The 21,189-nt window shown below is 49.8% G+C and overlaps 3 protein-coding genes across 8 annotated transcripts in view; 1 reads left to right on the top strand and 2 right to left on the bottom strand.

The window, feature by feature from the left end:
* The window catches only part of KIF4A (kinesin family member 4A), a 40,781-nt gene extending 36,242 nt beyond the window's left edge, over window positions 1-4,539 (bottom strand). The window contains exons 1-4 of one of the 3 annotated variants that reach the window (XM_084638226.1): window positions 4,431-4,539; window positions 3,239-3,379; window positions 532-674; window positions 234-348 (exon numbers count right to left, since the gene is read on the bottom strand). In XM_084638226.1, coding sequence (XP_084494352.1) covers window positions 234-348; window positions 532-654 — 238 coding nt within the window. In that variant the 5' untranslated portion in view covers window positions 655-674; window positions 3,239-3,379; window positions 4,431-4,539. Of the gene's footprint in view, window positions 1-233; window positions 349-531; window positions 675-3,238; window positions 3,380-4,203; window positions 4,365-4,430 lie in introns of those variants that run through there. The other 2 variants (XM_084638225.1, XM_084638224.1) reach the window with 2 other exon arrangements.
* On the top strand, window positions 4,472-13,628 carry PDZD11 (PDZ domain containing 11). Of its 4 annotated transcripts, none has more exons than XM_084638229.1 (8): window positions 4,472-4,564; window positions 4,802-4,901; window positions 5,150-5,218; window positions 7,433-7,516; window positions 9,024-9,080; window positions 9,482-9,580; window positions 10,214-10,274; window positions 11,885-13,628. In XM_084638229.1, the coding sequence occupies exons 1-8, from the start codon at window positions 4,527-4,529 to the stop codon at window positions 11,923-11,925; spliced, it is 549 nt and encodes a 182-aa protein (XP_084494355.1). In that variant the 5' UTR covers window positions 4,472-4,526; the 3' UTR covers window positions 11,926-13,628. The 4 variants fall into 4 exon arrangements, with proteins under 4 accessions (XP_084494355.1, XP_084494354.1, XP_084494357.1 ...); XM_084638228.1 differs by having other exon boundaries at window positions 12,041-13,628; XM_084638231.1 differs by lacking the exon at window positions 5,150-5,218.
* Window positions 13,629-16,539: 2,911 nt separating this feature from the next.
* Window positions 16,540-21,099, bottom strand: LOC311525831 (START domain-containing protein 10-like). The gene is made up of 6 exons (XM_084638227.1): window positions 20,842-21,099; window positions 19,180-19,327; window positions 18,601-18,704; window positions 18,050-18,167; window positions 17,689-17,741; window positions 16,540-16,849 (listed from the first exon to the last, which is right to left on the bottom strand). Exons 1-6 carry the CDS (start codon window positions 20,995-20,997, stop codon window positions 16,628-16,630), a joined length of 801 nt encoding a protein of 266 aa, XP_084494353.1. The 5' UTR covers window positions 20,998-21,099; the 3' UTR covers window positions 16,540-16,627.
* Between the last annotated feature and the right edge of the window lie 90 nt (window positions 21,100-21,189).

Consider the following 21,189-nt stretch of genomic DNA (forward strand, 5'->3'; position numbering starts at 1 on the left):
TTAGCACTCACCACTTCAGCCTGGGATTGATTTCTAATCAGAAAAGCATTTTATTAACATGGAAAGGTATGGTGGGTGAGGGAAATCAGAGTGGATAACCAAGTGATCTTTCCTGGCTTGACAGGATCTTTTCCTGTTTCACTTGACTTTGGAATGCCACCCTGACCACAACTGACAGCATTTTTAAAAAGAGATTTCACTTAGTTACTATGAACAATCCAACAGGCTCTCACCTTTGAAGATGCCCCGTATCAGAGGGGCAACAGATCTATTGAAAACTTCCTCCTGCTCAGCAGATGGGTCAAACACAAAATCGTATGTGAAGGATTTATCATTGCCTACAATCACCTGTGGGAAAGATGAGAAAGCAGGTAGTGACACATACACTGCAGTTTATGGGTTCATTTACTCGATACTAAATTCAGGTCATTTACAATGGTGCGAGTCTACAGAAATACCACTGACGTCAATAGAGTGATTCTAGTAAGTGAAAGATTTTGACCCTTCATAGTCAAGACATCATTTACTTACCTGTGGTTCCTCAGGCACAAAGGATAGACACATCTGGCATCCCTCACTGATCTCTTTGGGGACCAAGGGGCGACAGCGGAGTACCACACGCACAGGAATCACTTTCTCATCCTCTTTCACCATTTCAGATTACAATAGCTTCCCTAAAAAAACCAAAGACATAGAGTTAAGTGTGTCTCACTGTAAGTATCATCAGCTGGATTTCCTTTATCAGGCTTGACAGCCACTCTGGGCATTAAGACACATTCAGCTTCCACATAGTCTGCACTGGTGTTTGTTTACAACTGGCATAAGTTGGAAAGAGTCTATGATTCCATTATATCACATTCACTGCACAAAGAAAGATTACCCAGATAGAGTGAGAAACCCTAAGATAGCAGTTTCTGAATAATTTAACATTTCACTTAAAAATTAGATCTTAGGACACTTGGAGCTCATTTACACTAGAAGCAATGAAGTGGCGTAGTGCATCTGGTGAAGACACTCTATGCTGACAGAAGGGAGCTCTCCCATCAGCATAATAAAACCACCTCCATGAGAGGTGGTAGCAATGTTGTGCTGTCCACACCAATGCTTAGGTCAGCATAATGCTGACATAACCTGTAATGTAGGCAAGCCTTCAGAATTGTAAAGAAAGCCTGCTGTAAGTGACCTGAAGCAGGTTTCAGAGTAACAGCCGTGTTAGTCTGTATTTGCAAAAAGAAAAGGAGTACTTGTGGCACCTTAGAGACTAACCAATTTATTTGAGCATAAGCTTTCGTGAGCTACAGCTCACTTCATCGGATGCATACGGTGGAAAGTGTAGAAGATCTTTTTATATACACACAAAGCATGAAAAAAATACCTCCTCCCACCCCACTCTCCTGCTGGTAATAGCTTATCTAAAGTGATCACTCTCCTTACAATGTGTATGATAATCAGACCTGAAGCAGCATCACCTACCCAAGCACATAAACATACCTCCAAAGCCTCTGCTGCTCAAAGCTTTTCCAAGGACCAAAGTAACTAATGACAACTTGATTGGTTTTATGACTGCAACTCAGAATTTCAGGGCTAGCCTTTAAACTAACCAGAATCAGGTAATTTCACTCTGACAATCATAGAATATTATGGTTGGAAGAGACCTCAGGAGGTCATCTAGTACAAACCCCTGCTCAAAGCAGGACCAACACCAATTAAATCAGCCCAGCCAAGGCTTTGTCAAGCTGGGCCTTAAAAACCTCTAAGGATGGAGATTCCACCACCTCCCTAGGTAACCCATTCCAGTGCTTTACCACCCTCCTAGTGAAATAGTGTTTCCTAATATCCAACCTAGACCTCCTCCACTGCAACTTGAGATCATTGCTTCTTGTTCTGTCATCTGCCACCACTGAGAACAGCCTAGCTCCATCCTCTTTGGAACCCCCCCTTCAGGTAGCTGAAAGCTGCTATCAAATCCCCCCCCCCTCACCCTTCTGCATGCTAAATAACCCCAGTTCCCTCAGTCTCTCCTTGTAAGTCTTGTGCCCCAGCCCCTGAATCATTTTTGTTGCCCTCTGCTGGACTCTCTCCAATTTGTCCACATCCCTTCTGTAGCGCGGAGGGACCAAAACTGGATGCAGTACTCCAGGTGTGGCCTCACCAGTGCCGAATAGAGCGGAATAATCACTTCCCTTGATCTGCTGGGAATAATCCTACTAATCTAGCCCAATATGCCGTCGGCCTTCTTAGCAACGAGGACACACTGCTGACTCATATCCAGCTTCTTGTCCACTGTAACCCCCAGGTCCTTTTCTGCAGGACTGTTGCTTAGCCAGTCGGTCCCCAGCCAGTAGCGGTGCATGGGATTCTTCCTTCCTAAATGCAGGACTCTGCACTTGTCATTGTTGAACTTCATCAGATTTCTTTTGGCCCAATCCTCCAATTTGTCTAGGTCCTTCTGTATCCTATCCCTCCCCTCCAGCGTATCTACCTCTCCCCCCATCTCAGTGTCATCTGCAAACTTGCCAAGGATGCAATTCAACCCATCATCCAGATCATCGATAAAGATGTTGAACAAAACCGGCCCCAGGACTGATCCCTGGGGCACTCCACTTGATACCGGCTGCCAACTACACATTGAGCCGTTGATCACTACCCATTGTGCCTGACAATCTAGCCAGCTTCCTATCCACCTTATAGTGTATTCATCCAATCCACTTTTTTAACTTGCTGGCAAGAATACTGTGGGAGACGGTGTCAAAAGCTTTGCTAAAGTCAAGATATATCACATTCACCACTCTCCCCATATCCACAGAGCCAGTTATCTCATCATAGAAGGCAATCAGGTTGGTCAGGCATGACTTGCCCTTGGTGAATCCATGTTGACTGTTCCTGATCACCTTCCTCTCCTCCAAGTGCTTCAGTGCTTGGGAAAAGGATGAGCAGCAACAGAAAGACCAAAAACACTAAAGCTAGGAACATGTGGAGTAGTAAAGACCCAGTTCTCTCTCCTCAGTAGCAGGTGGTGGCTACACTTCTGGTCAAGGATTGCTGTAGACTTTGCTGCAATCTCTCATCAATATTCTGCTAGTAGGTGTCTGCAGCAGATGCTATTGTCCTGGATCCCAAAAATGTAACCCCCACCCCTTGCTATTTAGTTGGAAAGGAGGTTTTTGTTTGTTAGGAAAAAATAGTACAGCTGATAAAAATATCAGTTTTAACAGGAAGAAAGAAGGATTTTTGTCACCTGAGGCTCTGGAGAGATATGAGCAGCTTTTCGCCTCCCTATTCCCAGAACGATGCTGATGTGCTGTACAACCTTCACTTCCCTGAGCCTCAGTGTCTTGCACCCGTTCTGTGTCCAGTCACCATAGTAACAGAGCCCCTTCTGGAAGAGAGCATCATCATGCCACACCATCAACAGACATGGCACTGCCTGCCCCAAAGCTTCCCACAGAGAAATTGTGACAAACTGACCAGGAACAAAGCTCAAAACCATTCATAAAACGCTCATTGGAGGGAAGCCAACAAAGGGAGGGATAGCTCAGTGGTTTGTGCATTGGCCTGTGAAACCCAGAGTTGTGAGTTCAATCCTTGAGGGGGCCATTTAGGGATCTGGGGCAAAAATTGGGGATTGGTCCTGCTTTGAGCAGGGGGTTGGACTAGATGATCTCCTAAGGTCCCTTCCAACCCTGATAGTCTATGACAATCCCAGGCTTGGGCTGACTCAGGCAGCTCTAGCGCCTGGGGGCGCGGCACGGGGCTCCATTGCCTCAAGCCGGGTAGCGCGGAACAAGGGCGGGAGGCGACGGCGAGCGGCCCGTGGTGCTTGCAGGGGCCTCCCAGCACGGAGACTGTTCCGCTCCTGCCGGGGGGGGGGGGGGGAAGGGGGGGCGGCGGCTCAGCCAAGCCGGGGCGGCGGACGCTGCTCCTAGCTGTACCCCCGTTTCTCTGACTCCGAGGGGCTGAGGCGAGGCCCCGTGGGGAAGCCAGCGGGGGACACGGCCGAGCTCTGCACCGGGAGGCCCTGCCCAGCTCCGCCCGCCCCGCGCTCAGAGGGTCACGGGGACGCCGTGGTGGCAGCCCAGGCCCCCGAGCGAGCCAACACCGGGAGAGCTCGCATCCCGCCACCCGCGGGCCTGAGCGGCTCCGGAGAACAAGCCGGCCCCGGGCCGGGCCGCAGAGCTCCCGGGCCGTTCGGGGGAGAGATACCTGCCCTCGCGGAGGCCCCGTGACAACGACCAGGCGCCAGCAGCCCAAGCCCGGCGCCCCAAGTCAGCAGGGCCGCGGGAAGCTGGTGCGGAAAGGAACCGCCGCCTGCCTGAGCCTTCGGCCTCCCCTTAGTAACCCTTCCCCTTGTCCTGGAGCTTTAACCGCCAACATTCAAACCCGCCCCGCCCGCCAATGGCAGAGCCACGACGCGATACGTCACCACGTACGGGAAGAGACGCGCTCCTACATGTAACCGGGGCAGCACCGAGGGACAGCGTCATCGACTCGCGCTTCGTCACGTGATCTTTGTGGGTCACGGTCACATGATCGTGCTGGGGGTGCGGGGCGAGGAAACTGGACGGTGAGGGGGGTACAGGGGCGGGCTCCCTCTGGCGGGCCTGCGGGGTGTTGGAGGGGGCTTCTCCGCCGTCGGTGCGGCGGGCTGGGCCCCATCGGCTGAGACTAAGGCCGGGATGTGCGCGGGGGGCAGCCAGGAGCCTGCTCTCGCCCCGCCGTAGCTGGAAGCGCCGTGGGGTGGGGGTGGCTTCGGGGTCCAGCGGTCCAGCCACTCACGGGACGCCGCGCTTTCTCCCTGCAGAGCCGCTCCCGCGATGGACAGCAGGATCCCCTATGACGATTATCCTGTCGTCTTCCTGCCGGCCTATGAGAACCCGCCGGCCTGGATCCCTCCCCACGAGGTCAGTGCTTGGCTCCCAGCGGTCTGAAAAACGGGCTGCTGGGCCCCGGGGACACTCGTTACAAGCGAGGCAGTATTTCCGCTGGGCTCGAACTGGAATAATGGTTCCTCTGCGAGCTCGGTGCTGGGCGAGCTGCCGTGGCTTAACCATGGGGCAGTCTTCCGAAAAGCTCTTCTAAACCTTTACAGCTGTAGGTGGTGCCAGTGATTCTCTTAAAATTAGCTAAGCATTTACTAAACCTTTGTCAGGTTGGGCAGATTGAGATGCAGATTGGATGGAAAGTAGCTGTTAGAATTGGCTGTAACCTTTTTTTAAAGGTAAGTGTCAACTATTGCTTCGTTTTACACCAACAACTTGCTCTGCCTTACGGATGGCTAAGGCCACAAGTGCTCTGCCCCAGGAGCATGTAATTCAAAGTCCTCATCCTACAATAGCAGATGGACTTCTGCATGGAACTCAATTAAAAACAATGGAGGCTCATATTAGTACAGAGATCTAGGCATACTCATTGCAGGACAGGGGCCTAAATAAGAGCTAAACCTCCAATAAATCAGAAAGCTGAACTAGCACTTACCTTACAAGCCATAACTTGATGTTGCTAGAACCTTCCATGAAATAAAATATTTAGTGAAAGTCATGTTTTGTTTTAAATCTTGTTTTGCAATGCTCACAGTATTGAGTACAGGAGAACTCTAAAGCAAAATTCACTAGAACCACAAACTTCCTAATCTAATCTTTCCATCCAAATAACAAGAAGCATAAAAAGTAAACAAGATCATAAAGTTTATTTTTACTGGTTACCTCAGGCATAATTAATGACAGAAAAAAATCTTTTAAAAGGATACATTTTAACTCTTCCAATAATCTTTTGAAACTTGCTCCTCTGTGTGTGCCTGGTGTCCTCTTCCCTTCTGTTTTAATATAGTGGTTGCAGTCCCCCTTTATTACCATGAAGTTCCTAATTGCAGCAGCTGGTGGGGCTTGTTTGGGTGGATTTGCACGGATTTCTGACCTGCTCTGGCTATCACAGGAGCATCCCTTGAGTAAAAATGGCAGTCCTCTGCCTTGCTTAGGGCTACCACACCCAGCCTCCTTGACTAATGCAAGGAACCTGTTCCACCCATAGCCATTTCTTCCAAACTTGACTAAAGCATTTCCTGACTACTGGGCCAATTAAGAACCAAACATTTCAGAGTGTAGGAAGTGATGCTGTGCCAAGGTGTTTTAGATGAAAAAGAAACCACGTCCTCCTGTCCTCCCAGGTCCCCCATCTAGACACACTGATCTACAGTAATTGTGCCATATCGAACAAAGTTTTGTTGTGCCCATTAAAGGAGATGCTGAGGTTACAACTTTATTTGGCCCTCGCCCTCTGAGTTAAACAGCTGGGTCTTTGGGTTTCTTGGGTGGACCAGAAAGCCTAACTTTTGGGGTAGGGATGGTGCCTTTTATAAGGAACTGGCTGAGAAGATATGTGGTCTGCTTAGGGCCCAGCCAAAGCCCTGAAGAATCAGGGTCTAACCCCCTCCTTCAACACATCCTTTAATATTGATATATAGTGGTTTAACATGTGATACAATCCAGGTTGATGCTGAGTTCTGCCTGGCACTGCCCTCCCCTCACAGCCTGCATCTGACAGCAGAGATCCTTGCTTGTTCACGATGGAAAAAGGCTGTTACAGTACTTAGAGCGTGCATGTGCTACCACGTTACATCACAGAGGTGGGCAAACTACGGCCCATAGGGCCATCCTGCCCGGTCCTTGAGCTCCCAGCCAGGGAGGCTGTCCCCTCCCCTGCTGTTCCCCCTCCCCTGCAGCTGCGCAGTCAGTGCTCTGGCCCAACACTCCTGCTGGGCAGCGCAGCGGCGTGGCTGTGAGCTCCTGCTGCTCTGAGCGGCATGGTAAAGGGGTGGGGAGCGGGGGGGGGGGGGGGTTGGATAAGGGGCAAAGGGTCCTGGGGGCAGTCAGGGGACAGGGAGTGGTTGGATGGGGTGGAGGTTCTGAGGGGGGCATTCAGGGGGTGGGGGCCAGGCTGTTTGGGGAGGCACAGCCTTCCCTACCCGGCCCTCCATACAGTTTTGCAACTAGCATGTGGCCCTCGGGCCAAAAAGTTTGCCCACCCCGTTCTATCAGAGTCAGGTCTCCATTGTGTTGGATGCTGCACAAAAACCTAGGATGAGACAGACCTTTCCTGGAAAAGCATGCATAACCCAAGTGGGGGTAACAAGCAAATGATGGTGTGCATTTTGGGGGGGAAGGGAAGGGTGATGATAATGTAGCCTTGCTGTGTGTAAGCTGGCTTTGCAATGGATCTCCTACAGCTGTATATAAGCACTTGATGTCAATGACATGAGGAATCCCTGCTGGCCACCAGCCACACCACTTTTACTTGGCAGTATACCATAGGTATCACAAAGTGCATCTTGAGCAGCGATAGCATGGAATTCCTGTCTAGGGTGCAGAAAGCCCCTTTAGGGGATTATGTTCCCTGCTGCTTTCAGGTCTCTTACAGTGGCTGTTGTATTTTGCAGAGAGTTTACCACCCTGACTACAATAATGAGTTGACCCAGTACCTGCCTCGCACTATTGTGCTGAAGAAGCCTCCTGGGGCTCAGGTGAGAACTCTCAGGGCACAGCCCTAGCCTTTTCTACAGGCCCAGATAGGGTTGCCTGCTGGTTGAGGCCTGGCATCAGTGTGTGCAGTCTGCTACTTTAGTATGTTCTTGTTTTGCTGTGGCAGGTTTGCTTTGCTCCAGGGCTCTAAGGCACAAAATGCACCATGGTGTGACTGTCCGGTAGCCTCAAGGGAGGGGAGGTATGGGTCACACACACATTCTGTCTTCATCTACCACTTCCTAGGGAATCTATTAGCAGTGAAGGGGATAGTTCAGGTTCACCTCTCCACCCCCTTGTCCTGCAACAATCACAGTCTCATTCCATTGAGAGGTGAAAAAACCTGCTTGGAGACCAGTCCACATAGATGTTGGAGGGAGGAGGTAACCCTACACCATACTCTGAGAAGGATATCATTCTTCTGCATATGCTTAGGAAGACATTTTGGAGGCAGGGGTGGTGAGTTGTATGGGCCCATGGTGCCCGTGCTCCAGGAATATTCAGAGCATGGGGGGTTGGCTCCACCAATGTTCATGGCCTGGTCTCTCCCCTGGCTTCTCCTGCACACCTCCGCCAGAGCATCTCCCAGCCCCCACTGCCGCCCCTAAGTGATTTAAAAGGGCCCCTGCCACCGCCAGCAGCAGCGCAGCAAGACTAAAGCAGCTTCCTGTCTGCCCTTGCTCCGTGCAGCGCACCACTCCTGGAAGCAGCTGGCCCATCCTGGGGAGTGGGGGCTGTCTCTGCGCGCTGCCTCTGCTCCAACTCTGCCATTGGAACTGTGGCCAATGGGAACTGCAGGGGTGGTGCCTGCAGGCAGCAGCATGAGGAGACTCCTGCCCCCCTACCTAGGAGCTGCTACCACAGGAGTGTGTGGGTTGCTTTTGGGAGCCACATGAAGTAAGTGTTGCACCCCCAGCCTAGAGCCCGCACCCAGTGCCGAAATTCCCTCCCAGAACTGTAGACAGTTTGTGGGGAGGGGAACAGGGGGACTTGAACCCGTTCTGGGCATCACCAAAAATTATACAAACCTGCTGTCCCTGGGAATGGGGCTCCTGCTACCAGGTGACTCCCTCTCCTGCTTTTATCACTTGTTAAAATGTTTCCTAGATAATAAACTGAAACTGCCCCTAGAAATTGGGGGGCCAGGGCATGAGAGTTCTGCTGGCCCTGTTCTTGGGTGATGACTGACACTTATCCTGCCCAAGCAGTGATGTCTTGTGGTTGGAGCACAGGGTTGGGACTGAGAAAAGCTTGGTGTTAACTTCCCAACGGGGCCACTGACCTCTACCTCCACTCCTTGCTGTAAAATGGGGATGATGTTTCACAGGGGTGCAAGGGTTGCCATAAAGGTACCAATAGAGACCCTGAACGCTTCAGGGTGTTGTCTGACCCCATGGGTAACAGCTGCAGGTTCTGAAGGCCTTCCTCTGCTGCCACTGGAGCAGAAGTCCCAGTAACTGGCAGTAGTTCACATTCCACTTAACTATAAATCCTATTTTCTTCTCACAGCTGGGCTTCAACATTCGAGGAGGAAAGGCCTCCCAGCTGGGAATCTTCATCTCCAAGGTATATCAGTCCCTTTGCCATTCTCTCTGCCACTTTGTCTAGCTGATTTAGTAATTTTTTTGGACAAGCTAAACTAGCAGAGAGTTTACCTTTTTGGGGCTAACTCAAACACTGCATGGAGCTCCAGAACCCATTGCTGTGAACTGCCAAAGGATCAGCAGCTGGGGACAACCTGACCTGTAGCTCTAATGAACCTTCGTTCTGACCCAAACTCCACACCCTGCTGTTTTCTGAGTGGAGCAGAGGTGGACAACATGAAGGGGAAATATAGAGGCTGACTGGTACTACAGAGCTCTGAGGGTCTGACCTGATCTGGCTGGGGAGAGAACTGTGGACTGGTGGCTCTGCATAATCTGATACGTTGGTTTGACTGACGTGGCTCTCTTCTCTTCCATTTTCAGGTGATCCCTGACTCAGATGCACACAGAGCAGGGCTTCAGGAGGGAGACCAGGTCCTGGCCGTTAACGATGTAGATTTCCAGGACATTGAGCACAGCAAGGTGAGAGTTTTCCTGGCTGCTGCTAAGGGGATCATATACTGCTTGTACAATCTGAGATTGAGAGAGAGACAGGGGTTTAAGGGAACTGAGGGAGGAGACATGCAGTGAGGGGAGCTGATCCTGCCCCCTCACAGCATCACCCCAGCCTGGACTCACCTACAGTGTGGCATTTACTTTACAACTTTGTCCACTAGGTAGAGCAAGTCTAGGAGGCAAGCTCTTAGACCTCTATTCCTAGTTCTATTCCTGACTCATAGCTCCCATCTCCACCTATAAAATAGAAGAATCTCACAGACAAGGATCATTCGGTAAGAGCTCATTCTTGATTTAAAGAAGTAAGCAACCCTAAATGGGAAAAAGCACAGAATTGGTCATCACAAGTCTGATACAGGATGGGTAGGGAAGCCCACTATACCTTCCTTAGTGTGTCATGGTTTAGGCCTGACCCATAAGAGTTGATTGGATGTTAAAGCATTGCACTTAGAGGAGCAGCAGCAGTAATCAGTGCAAGTTGTATACTGGGGGTTGGAACCTCCAGCTGGGTTTGAAGGGTGGCATTGGGGCAGGCCCCTTTGAACTAATTTCTGCCAGCCCAGTCTGTTAACTTACTGACTCCCTTGCTGCTGCTTCCAGGCTGTCGAGATCTTGAAGACTGCCCGTGAGATAATCATGCGAGTGCGTTACTTCCCCTACAGTAAGTGCCTGTTAGCTGCTTCTGAAATGCTGATTGTGAAGCCTGATGCCTTGCATCCTAGCAAGAGACTGTGCTGACTCCAGCTAGACAAATACTAAAAATCTAGAGTCAAACATAGGGTTAGACTAGCAGGCTCCTGATCAGAAACTATTGTGGCTTTGATCAAGATTTTACACTAGTCAAATACAACAATAAGAGTGACATCAAGCACCTGCATATAAACTGGTCACATCCTAGCAAGACAAAGTTTAAACAAACTGACCAGCTTAAATAGGGTCTTGGAACAGTAGTTCTAGAGCACACAAGCAGCAATTTTAGACTTAAGTCAGGAATTGGTTCACTAGGTATAATTTGAATAACTTTAACAGTGGACACACTTAAACTTTCTCAAGGGAGGAAAGATTCCAAATAGTGCTGGCTCTTTAGAATGGAGATTTTTTTAAAAAGGAGACTGACCAACATGAGCAAATTTTAAAGCCTTAGGACACTGCATGCTAAGCAACCAAGGTGCAAGATGCAAGAAAAAACCCAGGTGGTAAAATGACAAGTTCAAGAGGTTATTTGAGCCAAAAAGTATCCTTCAGAAAATGGAAATCCAACCCTAATGAGGCCATCAGAGAGATGCAAACTATGGCAGTTATTGGATGGAAATTAGAGCAAATAGCCAGAGACACAACCAGAAAGACATTTTTTAAATCTGAGATGTAGGATGCCTGAGTGTGTGTGTTGGACCCAACAATTCTATCAGGAAATCAAAGGAGTAGCTGAAGAGGATGAGGATACTGCAGTGAAGCTAAGTGATTTCTTTACATAAACCTTCCACCATGAAGACCGAATTGGGGATTGGTCCTGCTTTGGGACTAGATGACCTCCTGAGGTCCCTTCTAATGGCCCACCTTGATTATCATACACATTGTAAGGAGAGTGATCACTTTACATAAGCTATTACCAGCAGGAGACTGGGGTGGGGGGAGAGAAAACCTTTTGTAGTGATAAACATCCATTTTTTCATGATTTGTGTGTATAAAAACAAACATCTTCTGTATTTTCCACAGTATGCATCCGATGAAGTGAGCTGTAGCTCATAAAAGCTTATGCTCAAATAAATTGTTAGTCTCTAAGGTGCCACAAGTACTCCTTTTCTTTTTGCGAATACATACTAACATGGCTGTTACTCTGAAACCCTTCTAACCCTGATATTCTATGATTCTAAGGTGGTGTGAGATAGTGCCTCACCTTAGTTAAGATCAGGTTCTGGACTGGAGTGTCAAAGGAAGTGCTAGAACAAGTTGACAAATTAAGGGACACCAAATCCCTAGATTTAGCTCTACTTTCAAGAGTGCTGGAGGAATTTAGGAATGAAGTGGCTAAGCTGCCAACAAACATGCCATCTCATTAAAATCAACTGCTAGAGAGGAGTCCAATGAGTGTTGTATTCAGGCTGGACCTTAGACCTGTCACCCTTACTGTAGTAGCATCAATTTCCCCACTACTGACAGGACATTGTTACATACAGAGCAATGCCTGCAGTCAAATAGCAGCACCTGAGCTCATTCTCTCCTGTTTGTCCTATTCTATCAGCCTCACTAATGCTGGCTTTTCCTTTCCAGATTACCAGAGGCAGAAGGAGAGAACCGTTCACTGTCCCTGATGGGGTCCTCCCCAGTAATGGCTGCTCTGCCCTGCAATTCATTGGGTCACAGCAAGAAGACTCTGCTCTCCTCAGCATTGGGGAGATTTGACACTAAACTAGATTTTCCTTCAAGTTTCAGCTTCGGGTAGAGGTGTGACTGTCCCGCTGGTTCCATGAGCCTCAGCTTCCACAAGATCCCAGCTCTGTTCTTTGTACTGATGGACCCAACCTCTTCCTGCTGTTTACACCATGGAGTCAAGGACGCAACAGGACAGGGAGCTGGACTCTAAACTCCACTTTCTGACTCAGGCACTGCGTTGCAGAGGTTGATGGAGAAGTGGGGTATGGAGGATGCTGGGGCATGAAGAGTGGCTTCTCTAGCTAGACGTGTATCCATGGAGTGAGTGTCTGTTCCAATATGTGATTGCTTCTTTTAAAGGAGATTCTTAGGGGGTGCAGCTCTTGTCCATCTCAACAATGAGGTGTGAGGCTAAAGAGTGTGGGTCTGTATACATGCACCATGTCTGAAACCTGTCATGTCTGAATTAGAGCACAAGATGAGGGGGCTGTGGTGCTGATTCTAAGCCAAGCACAGAGCAGGCTTTTTCTTTCCAGTGTGGTCTTGAATGTCTTTTGCCCTACCCATCATGCACTTCAAAATTGTACAACACAAATGAAGCAGCTACTGCTTGCTGGGGTGGAGGGAAAAAGTAGCTGGCAGAAGGCATAGCCAAGCTGCTGTCTGCCTCTGCCCGCTTCACTATCCACTGGAGTTTCCTTTAAAGTAGGCCCTGTACCTTGTTCACAGCACCGTAGCACTTACCTCCCCAGAGCCTAAATGGAACAAGTGCTATGTGGTAAGAGAATGGGTGGGGCCAGTTACTGCATAGGAGATGGACTCGTTCTCCCTGTCTGGTAGCCACTTGCTGTAGCCTGACACTGGCATCTTCCCCCATTCTAGAAGGTAAACAGGCTCTTCAGCCCCTTTTATGGACATGGCTAGAAATCCTTCCCACCCCTACCCTCCCCTGAGCTGCTCCTTTCTAGGACAATGGGTTGGTTGGGATCCAGGGAAGAGAGAGGAGGTAACTCCAGTGAACTTCAGTATGTGTGTCTGTCCAGCCATCTTCCTGGATTTTGAGAGTAAGGCATATGCTTGTATCCCGTCATGACTTAACAGTGGAGTAACTCTTGGGACTGGTTTTCAAATCATGCTTGCTGTGGTCTAGCACCAAACACAGAATTGTTCTGCTAGGCTTCTTGTGTGGCACTGCTGCTTTCACTGTTAAGCATTTCCTGCTGCTGATGTGGTGGATATTATTTACTGAGGACACATCCTTCATTGTGCAGTATCACATCATTTATCCCTTTACTACTCTCTCCCTTTACGACTCCCAGCCAGCTGTATAGGGGGAGGTACCTGCACTCATCCCTCATGTTCCATCCCTGTAGACAGGTCTCACAGCCTGCTACTGGATTAACTGAATGTTGGTTATTTATGACACGAAAGAGAACCCACCATGTCCTATATGGGGAAGCTTATTGCAGTTTCTCTTAGCAGTTGACTTCTTGGTAGGAAGCACAGCAGTAGTGTCATTATCCTCAAAGCTTCTTTGCTCTTGCCAAACAGGATTTGGGGCTAGGTCTGCCTTCCTGGGCTGGGATTTGTTCTATTACTTTATAGGCACCTAAAAGTCTTAATAAAAAAAGTTAGTTTTGAAGTCTGGCTCCTGTATTCTTAATTCCCTCCCAGGAAGTGAATGTGGTGTGATGAATTGTACCCACCCACCCACACATGGAGGAAGTAGTGAGCACAGCTCAATAGACATCAGCATTGGAGGCTAAAGTTATGTGCAACACTATCCTTAACTTCTGCAACTGCAGGCACTGAAAAGGACCCATGGCACATATAGGGACACTTTCTAACAATCACTCACCATTGTGATTACTGGTTCAATTCCAGAGGTGGGAACCCCACTGCAAACCAAGCCAAACACTGAGTCAGTTTGACTCTCTCTGACAAGAAGTCTGGGATGTGCTACTTAACACCAGCAGGTTGGGGGGGGGGGGGCGGGAAATCTCACTTCTCCTGGAAGTTCTAGTAACCACTGCTGTTAGCAACACTGGAACTGTCTCTTCAAAAGGGTCAAACTGCAGGACAAGAGCAGCTCTAGGCCCAGCTTTTGCACCACAGGCCAGGGTTAGCCACTCTTCTCCCCACCCCCAGTACTTTGGACTCAGCCCAGGGAATAAGGAGGTGAAAATGGAGGACAGAACTAACACAATGACTTGTTCTCAGTAACAATCTTCTATCAAAACCTAACGTGAGCTGGCAGCCTCACTGCTACAGGCCAACTGCTGCCAATAGGAATAGCGCCCTAGGGACAAGGAACCCAAGGCATTTCCACAGCACACAGAGTTTAAAGTATTGCACAGGGCCAATGCCCTTTCCTTCAACTGATTTGCCTTTATAGCGCACTCATGGACACAGTTCCACTGGCTTGGAGAAGGAACAGTCTGTTATCATGACAAGCCAATCTCACACCCCACAAATCCAACAACTGCCTGCAAGATTAGTATATCTCTAGCTTTAGTAGTGTCACCTACTTGAGAAGGGCAAACATCCTGGGGGAAAGTTCAATGAACAGTTCCACACCCAGCCTCTCAGAGCCAACACCGACCATATGTTGCAGAATGGAGAGTGCAGTGAGCAAATAGGCCTGGCAGGCTTGAGCAATGCTCTCATCACAGGCAAGTGTATTTGCACAGGGTCTTTTAACAGAGACTCCAATCAGTATCACTGAGGGGCCTATGGCCAGAGGCCCATCCGCTGTCCCTAACTTACCTGCACACAGATGACTACAAACACAAACCCAGAGATAAACCCTAAAAATTCTCACTGAACATTCAACCTGCTCATCCTATTTGTTAAGAGCAGGACCCTCAAGCGCAGCACTAGCTCCATCCATTTTACACCTCTCAGCTCCAGGACTCAGTCAACCTTACCATACTCTAGGTGTCCCTAAACCTCTGACAGGTAGAAGGTGGTACTAGACCACAGGGGATGGATCACTCAATAAGTTGCCCTGTTCTGTTCACTCCCTCTGAAGCACCTGGAACCAGCCATTGTCAAAAGACAGGATACTGGGCTAAACGGATTCTGGTCTGACCAGTATGGCCACTTATGTTCTTACTAGAACTGTCAATTAATCTCAGTTAATGCATGTGATTAACTCAAAAATTAACACTTTTTAATGAGCATTAATTGCAGACCTCTGCAGCTGGGACTCAGTGGTGGCCAGGTAGGGAGCCACCAGCTGGACAAGGGGGGCTATTGCCCAAGGCACCGTGCTCAGGGCGTGCTGCTGCATGCCTCTGGGGCAGGGGTGCCCCATCTCCTGCTGTCCTCCTCCACTGCAGCTCCCACCTCTCCACCCCATGGAGCTGCCCCCCTGGCCAAACTGCTCTTGACTGGGAGCCAGCCTCCTGTGCAGAGTGGGGGTGGGGAGGCTGATGTTGGGGTATCCCCCTCCCCTTGCCCATGTAGCTGGTCACTACTGAGCTGGGGCCAGAGAATGGGGGAGCCTGTCTGCTGCTGCTGGTGGCTCAGGAGTGAGTTCTGCTGACAATAGCTGCTGCTGGCTGAAAAGTGTTCAGGCTCCTGAGTGCTATGCTTAAAGAGACTGCACTCCCCCACTACACACCAAACCAAAAATACTAGCAAAAATATTTAAATATGTGGTATTATATTAACAGTGGGATTAAAACTGCCATTAATCAAGACTTTTTAATCTCATGATTAATCGTAATTTTTTTTAATCATTTGGCAGCCCAGTTCTCACCACCATTTCCTGTCACCTTGACAACAAAGCCAACCTGCTTCCCTGAGGCTTATTTGCATCTATCCCTTTCCAGCTTCACTGCTGCAGCTACCTATCACATCACCCCATTCAATACAAGCCTGCTTTGCTAGGATCAAGTTCAGCCTTGGGGCAACAGGGTGACATCCCAAGTTACAGCAGCAATAAACTTGGGTCAGTCTTCAAGGCCTTTCTGGGGCACACGCCTCCCTCCTGCACTGGAGATGAATTCCTCAGCTCTGACAGGTAGCATCACATGAACTCTGAACAGGCAAACACGTTTATCCTCTCTCCCCAGAAGTGCCCCAGGAAGTAGGCATGTCTGTCCACCCCAAACTCACTCCTGCTGCCCGTTTCTGTAGGAGGGTACTTGGTCTACTGCTGTCCAGTTCTTAATGGCTCTCAGAATACACAGGCAAAAACTCTCAGACTGGGGCAGCATGAGCACTTCAGGGACCAAGTCCCACCAAGAGGCAGCACAGCACAGTTGGCCAGATGCATTATGGATATCTTTACCTTCGTATGAAGCAACAGATCTTGGTCAAAGGACAGAAAGGATCATCAAGCAGAAGCAATTCATACCATCCTATCAGATGTCTGATAATTTCTCAAGATTTACCCTGCTCACTGCGATAGCTGTGTCAGCACAATGGGCCCCAGGCACTGTAAGCTCCCCACTCAGTCACTGTCCACAGACACCCCTCTGTGCCTGAGGCCTAAACATGGTCTCTTGGGTCATGATAGGAAGAACTACAAACCCTGGGCATAAAAATACATTTCCCCCCTTTAATGTAAAACTGTCAGGAAGAGTCCAAAAACAGTCTAGTGCAGTGTTGCTCCTGGAAAAGAGCCAAGCAGCATCAGTTCTCAGAGCCACTGTGGTCTCCCCTCTCATCCTTCACCTCCGACAGGCTGCTCTCGTCAATGTTCTCCAGAGAGGCAGCATGCTGGAGTGCCAGGTCTGACAGCATCATGGTGGGGAGCTTGTTCTGCTCAGGGTACAGCCAGGGCTTCACACTGACATTGTGCTGCTGTTTCCAGGAGGGGTATTTCAAGCAGGCCTTATGCATCTTCTTCAGCATCTGACAAAAGCAGAAAAGGGGACCAAGAAAATGGAAGCAGCCTAGAATCTGACCACTACCAGACCCCCTGCATTTTCTTATGTACTTAATGCTTGGGAAAGGGTGGGTGCTATGCAGTTAGCAGAGACAGTTGGGGCGAAGGTGGGGGAGACCTGAGTGCATGGATGGACAGACTAATACTGTAAAGTTCATTACAGGAGCATTTTCCATTCATTTGGATAAGCAATCAGCATCTTCAATAGATCTAAGGATCTCATTGTGTTTCAGCTGCTTCTCCTCTAGAAGGCAGAGAACTATTATCCCCATTTTACAGATGGGGAAATGGAGGCTGAGCCAAAAAGTCACTGTGACACCTTGGTCAAGTGCAGTGACAGATCTGGGGACAGAACCCAGGATGCTGACCCATGCTGCAATTTTGTGTCTCAACTACACCTCACGCCAAATAGGTTCCCCCACAGTTATGCCCTGCAATCCTGACCTGTGCCTTCCCCACTACTCCAAGAGCTCAGAGGATGCCAAACCTCAGAATGCAGAGTCCGCTGGTCAGAAGCCGGGGACCCCAAGACAAAGCACTGTGCACAGGTTTTTCACCTCTCTGATGTATCAGAGGTCAGTCATTGTCAGATGTTGGACTAACCAGGCCAGCACATTCTAGTATCAAATCCAAGGATAGCTAGTATGCCCCATTCTTTCTACTGCTCAGGCCTGTACTAGGAAGTTAGAGGGGCTGGAAAGTCTAAGGACAAGTTAGTAGATCTCTACTAACTGCCAGCCCTTTCCTCTAACCATGAACGATGGTTGATCCTTATTACCCACTACACAGGAGTGCCTTCACTCACCCTTGGTGCCAGGTACTGGGAAGCTTTATTCACAACCCACTTTGGCAGTTTCCCTAATGCATAAGAAAGAAAGGTGGAGAAACAGAATTATTAGTGAGCCATGGCAGAAAAATGCTGCATTTGTGCCAGGATGCAACCGCACACAATGCTTCAGCCCCTCACCAGGGTACAATTGCCAAGCTGCAAGATCGTCTCCATGGCAAGTTGCAAAGTGATCCTAGATGGATACCTAGGAGGGAAGTGTGTGGAAAGAAAGCAATGCAATTTACGTCCTATATAAGGGAGTAGAATTTCTGTTCACCTAGACCTGAAGTTGCCTCATCCCCTTGCACACCCACAAGGGATACAGACCCAGACTTACCTTTGGGGTCCACCTGAGCCAGGTAAGTCAAGGTGCAGCTGTTTGGTCCAGTCGACTGTACCAAGTATCCCGCCAAGATAGAAACAGTCCTTACCAGGTCCTTTCGGGGAGGATATTGCTGTATGGTGAAATCAGACACTCAGACCCTGTCACCTTCCCTGAACTCTTTCTAAGATCTGGTGCTATACACACAGGGCAATGGGACTAATCTAGAGGCTCAGACACGGTGCCTGGTCTGTAAAGAGTTAGCTGTGAATTCATATCCCACAATAATAAAAGGTCCCCGCACACCCAAAGGGACACAGGGACTAGCTACATACACTCTAAGGCATCAGTAAGGGGTGGCAGATAAATAAGTGCAGCTCAGGTTAATGAGAGCCAGAGTCACATTCTGCTCAACAGAGCATCCTTAACCCAGACAAACTCCACCCAGCTCATGACTGTAGCTGTGGGGCGGAGTCATTCATCAAGGAGGCATCTAAGCAGGCACTATTGAGATTCCCAGGAGAGCATGGGTCCATGTAATTAAACTCTTCCCGCCCCCAACTCACCGCATGTTTGACAGAGAAGTTGATGATCATGTAAGATTTATCCACAACCTGCCAGGATCGCAGTGTCACCACATCTCTGTTCTTTAAGGGCTTTGGACACTTCCCTAGCCAAGAAGGAAGCAAAGTCACTTCAACTCACCCAGTGATAAGAGTTGCAGGAAGTGCAGCCACACTAAGGGGTTTCTACCTTGCCTGCACTTGCCCCTCAGATGAGGTTAGTGATCTCTCTGTATCCTGCCACCAATGCCTCCCCTCATCTCCTAAGAGCCCAGCTGACCCTTCTGTTGGAATCTCTATTGAGGCTGCTAAGGATGAAATGAACCCAGGGGACTGAACTCCCCTCTCCTATTAGAAAGTCCAGCTTGGGCTGAGGCATGTTGGTGTGTGGGAAGCTTGCCCTACTGCTGACCAGATGGTATCTATTCGGGGCATACAGAATGGGCTCAGTCTTTGCTCCTTCCTACTCAAGGAAATTGGATGGGCCCTCCACTTGTTTAACTCAGGATTTCAATTCTCTGGGGTTGATCACACCTACTGCCGCACTCAGCCAATCAGAGCAGCCCCCAAGCTATCACTCACAGGCGTAGTAGCCCACATCAGCATTGGTGGCAAGACGGGCAATGTCGTGTGTGTCAATGACGTTCATGTCCCACTTCCTGCGATACTCAATGTCATGCAGCACATCATATACCGTCTCCGCTGGCACATCTTGAATGTCAATGCGGCACTGCAGGCAGGAGCAGGACCACAGTCAGGACACTGGCTGGTTGCACCCACCCCGCCCCCAACCCCGTCCTCCCAATTGGAGTAGCTGACTTGGTCCATGTGTAGGGAAGAGCTCCTCATCCTCAGCTGGGCTCCCACTTGTGAGGGAGTGTGTCAGCCAGGCAAACACTACCCCTTTACTAAACACTGAAACCCTCCACTCAAAACACTTTGCAAATATCAACCCCCTGTGAGGGTAAATGATGAACAGAGAGGGAAGCAACTCACTTAAGATAAAAAACAGGGATCAGGACAGAGAATCCATTCCAAAATAACAATATTTATTGCCCTTGAGTCATTCAGCAGAAACAGAAATGTAAACGGATCACTGTTAAAAGCTCTATCCCATAACTAGACAAACCCCAGTCCACATAGCAACCAGAATCATGAACAAGAAGCAGATGGCACAGGCTTCCATAGGTAAGATACTACCACACTTGTTGGTGGCAGAAGAATGGAGAAGGGAAGTATGTGAGCAGAGCAAGTCAGAGCAGGACACTATGTTCCAATCTCCAGATAGAAGCAAGCAGGCAGAAAGTGGAGGTGTCCAATCTTACACAGATGACTCCAGCGTGGAGATGCACAGTAGGCCCACTCAGTGGCTTGTGGTTGACCAGAATTCATGGGGGAGATAGCAGGTCTGGGAGATCCCAGAAAGAATGGCTTTCCTGTTACTGGTTCAGAGAAGCTGCACCTCTAGTTCTAATCCCATCACCCTCTACCAAGCTTCACCCACTTACAGTGGTGTTTGTCATTATGAGTCAATGATTTACAGAGAAAGCATAACTCAGACTGCACTCTCAAGGCTGGTGCAACTCCATCACCACTCACTATGTAGTTCTATACCACATGGGCGGAGAAGACTCCTGTGGGGAAGGCTATCACCAGGGCAGACTACTGGATATGAAGAATAATTAATCCCACTCACTGATCACTTTCTTGGGACGTTCACATCAGACTCCTGGCACCCAGACACTGGAGTGACAAGTGCCTCTGGGTCGCAGATGTGTCACAAGGCAAAGACGAGGGTCACATGAATTGCATACCAAGAAAAAGGGACATCAAAGCCCATAAGAGATGGTGACAATTAGCACAGATGGGGCTCTACTACCATATTTTAGAGTTAATCAGTTACTCTAGTAACTGGCACAGGCACTGGCAAGCACCTTCCCAGGCAGGAGCCCAGCAACGCCTCTGGTGCCCAGTTTCTGTCTCCAGGTGACAAGATCCCTGACGCCCCGCTTTAGGGTCCAGGCCCAGAGTGCAGTGGACCTCAGTTCGCGATAGGGAGGAGTCAGGACTATAAATAGTCAAACTCTCGGTGGGTGGAGCTGCCTGCCGTGCCACATCTGGGCGTGAGGCCAACCAGCAGCCCGCACAGCGAGCGCCGCTCCCAGGGGAGCTCCAGGAGTGCAAGGCGGCCGCCAGGCTCCCACCCCGCGTCCCCTGGCCTGGCCTCCGCCTCCCCCGGCTCACCTTGACCGTGTGGACGGCGGGGCCGGCGGGCGGGGGCGGCTGCACCCACACCCCGACGCCCTCCCGGCGGTACCTGCTCTGCCAGCCGCGCTCCGCCTCGCACTGAGCCTGGAAGGCCCGGAAGGCGTCGGCATCGGGCACCTGCACAGGCTCCATGGGCGCTGGGGAGCCGCCAGCCGGGGCCAGCAGCGGAAGGCGCCGGACGGGCGGACACAGGTGCCGGCGAAGGCCCCACCCCTTCGCAACCCCATACGCAGTTGGCGTAGCAGCTCCCGCCCCGCCCCTACCAGGTTCGCCCAGCTTGTCCCCGCTCCTCATTGGCTTCGCCTCGTCGAACCAGCCGCCAAT

Source organism: Lepidochelys olivacea (genome assembly GCF_965140295.1).
Source record: "Lepidochelys olivacea isolate rLepOli2 genome assembly, chromosome: 9".
NCBI lineage: Eukaryota > Metazoa > Chordata > Testudines > Cheloniidae > Lepidochelys > Lepidochelys olivacea.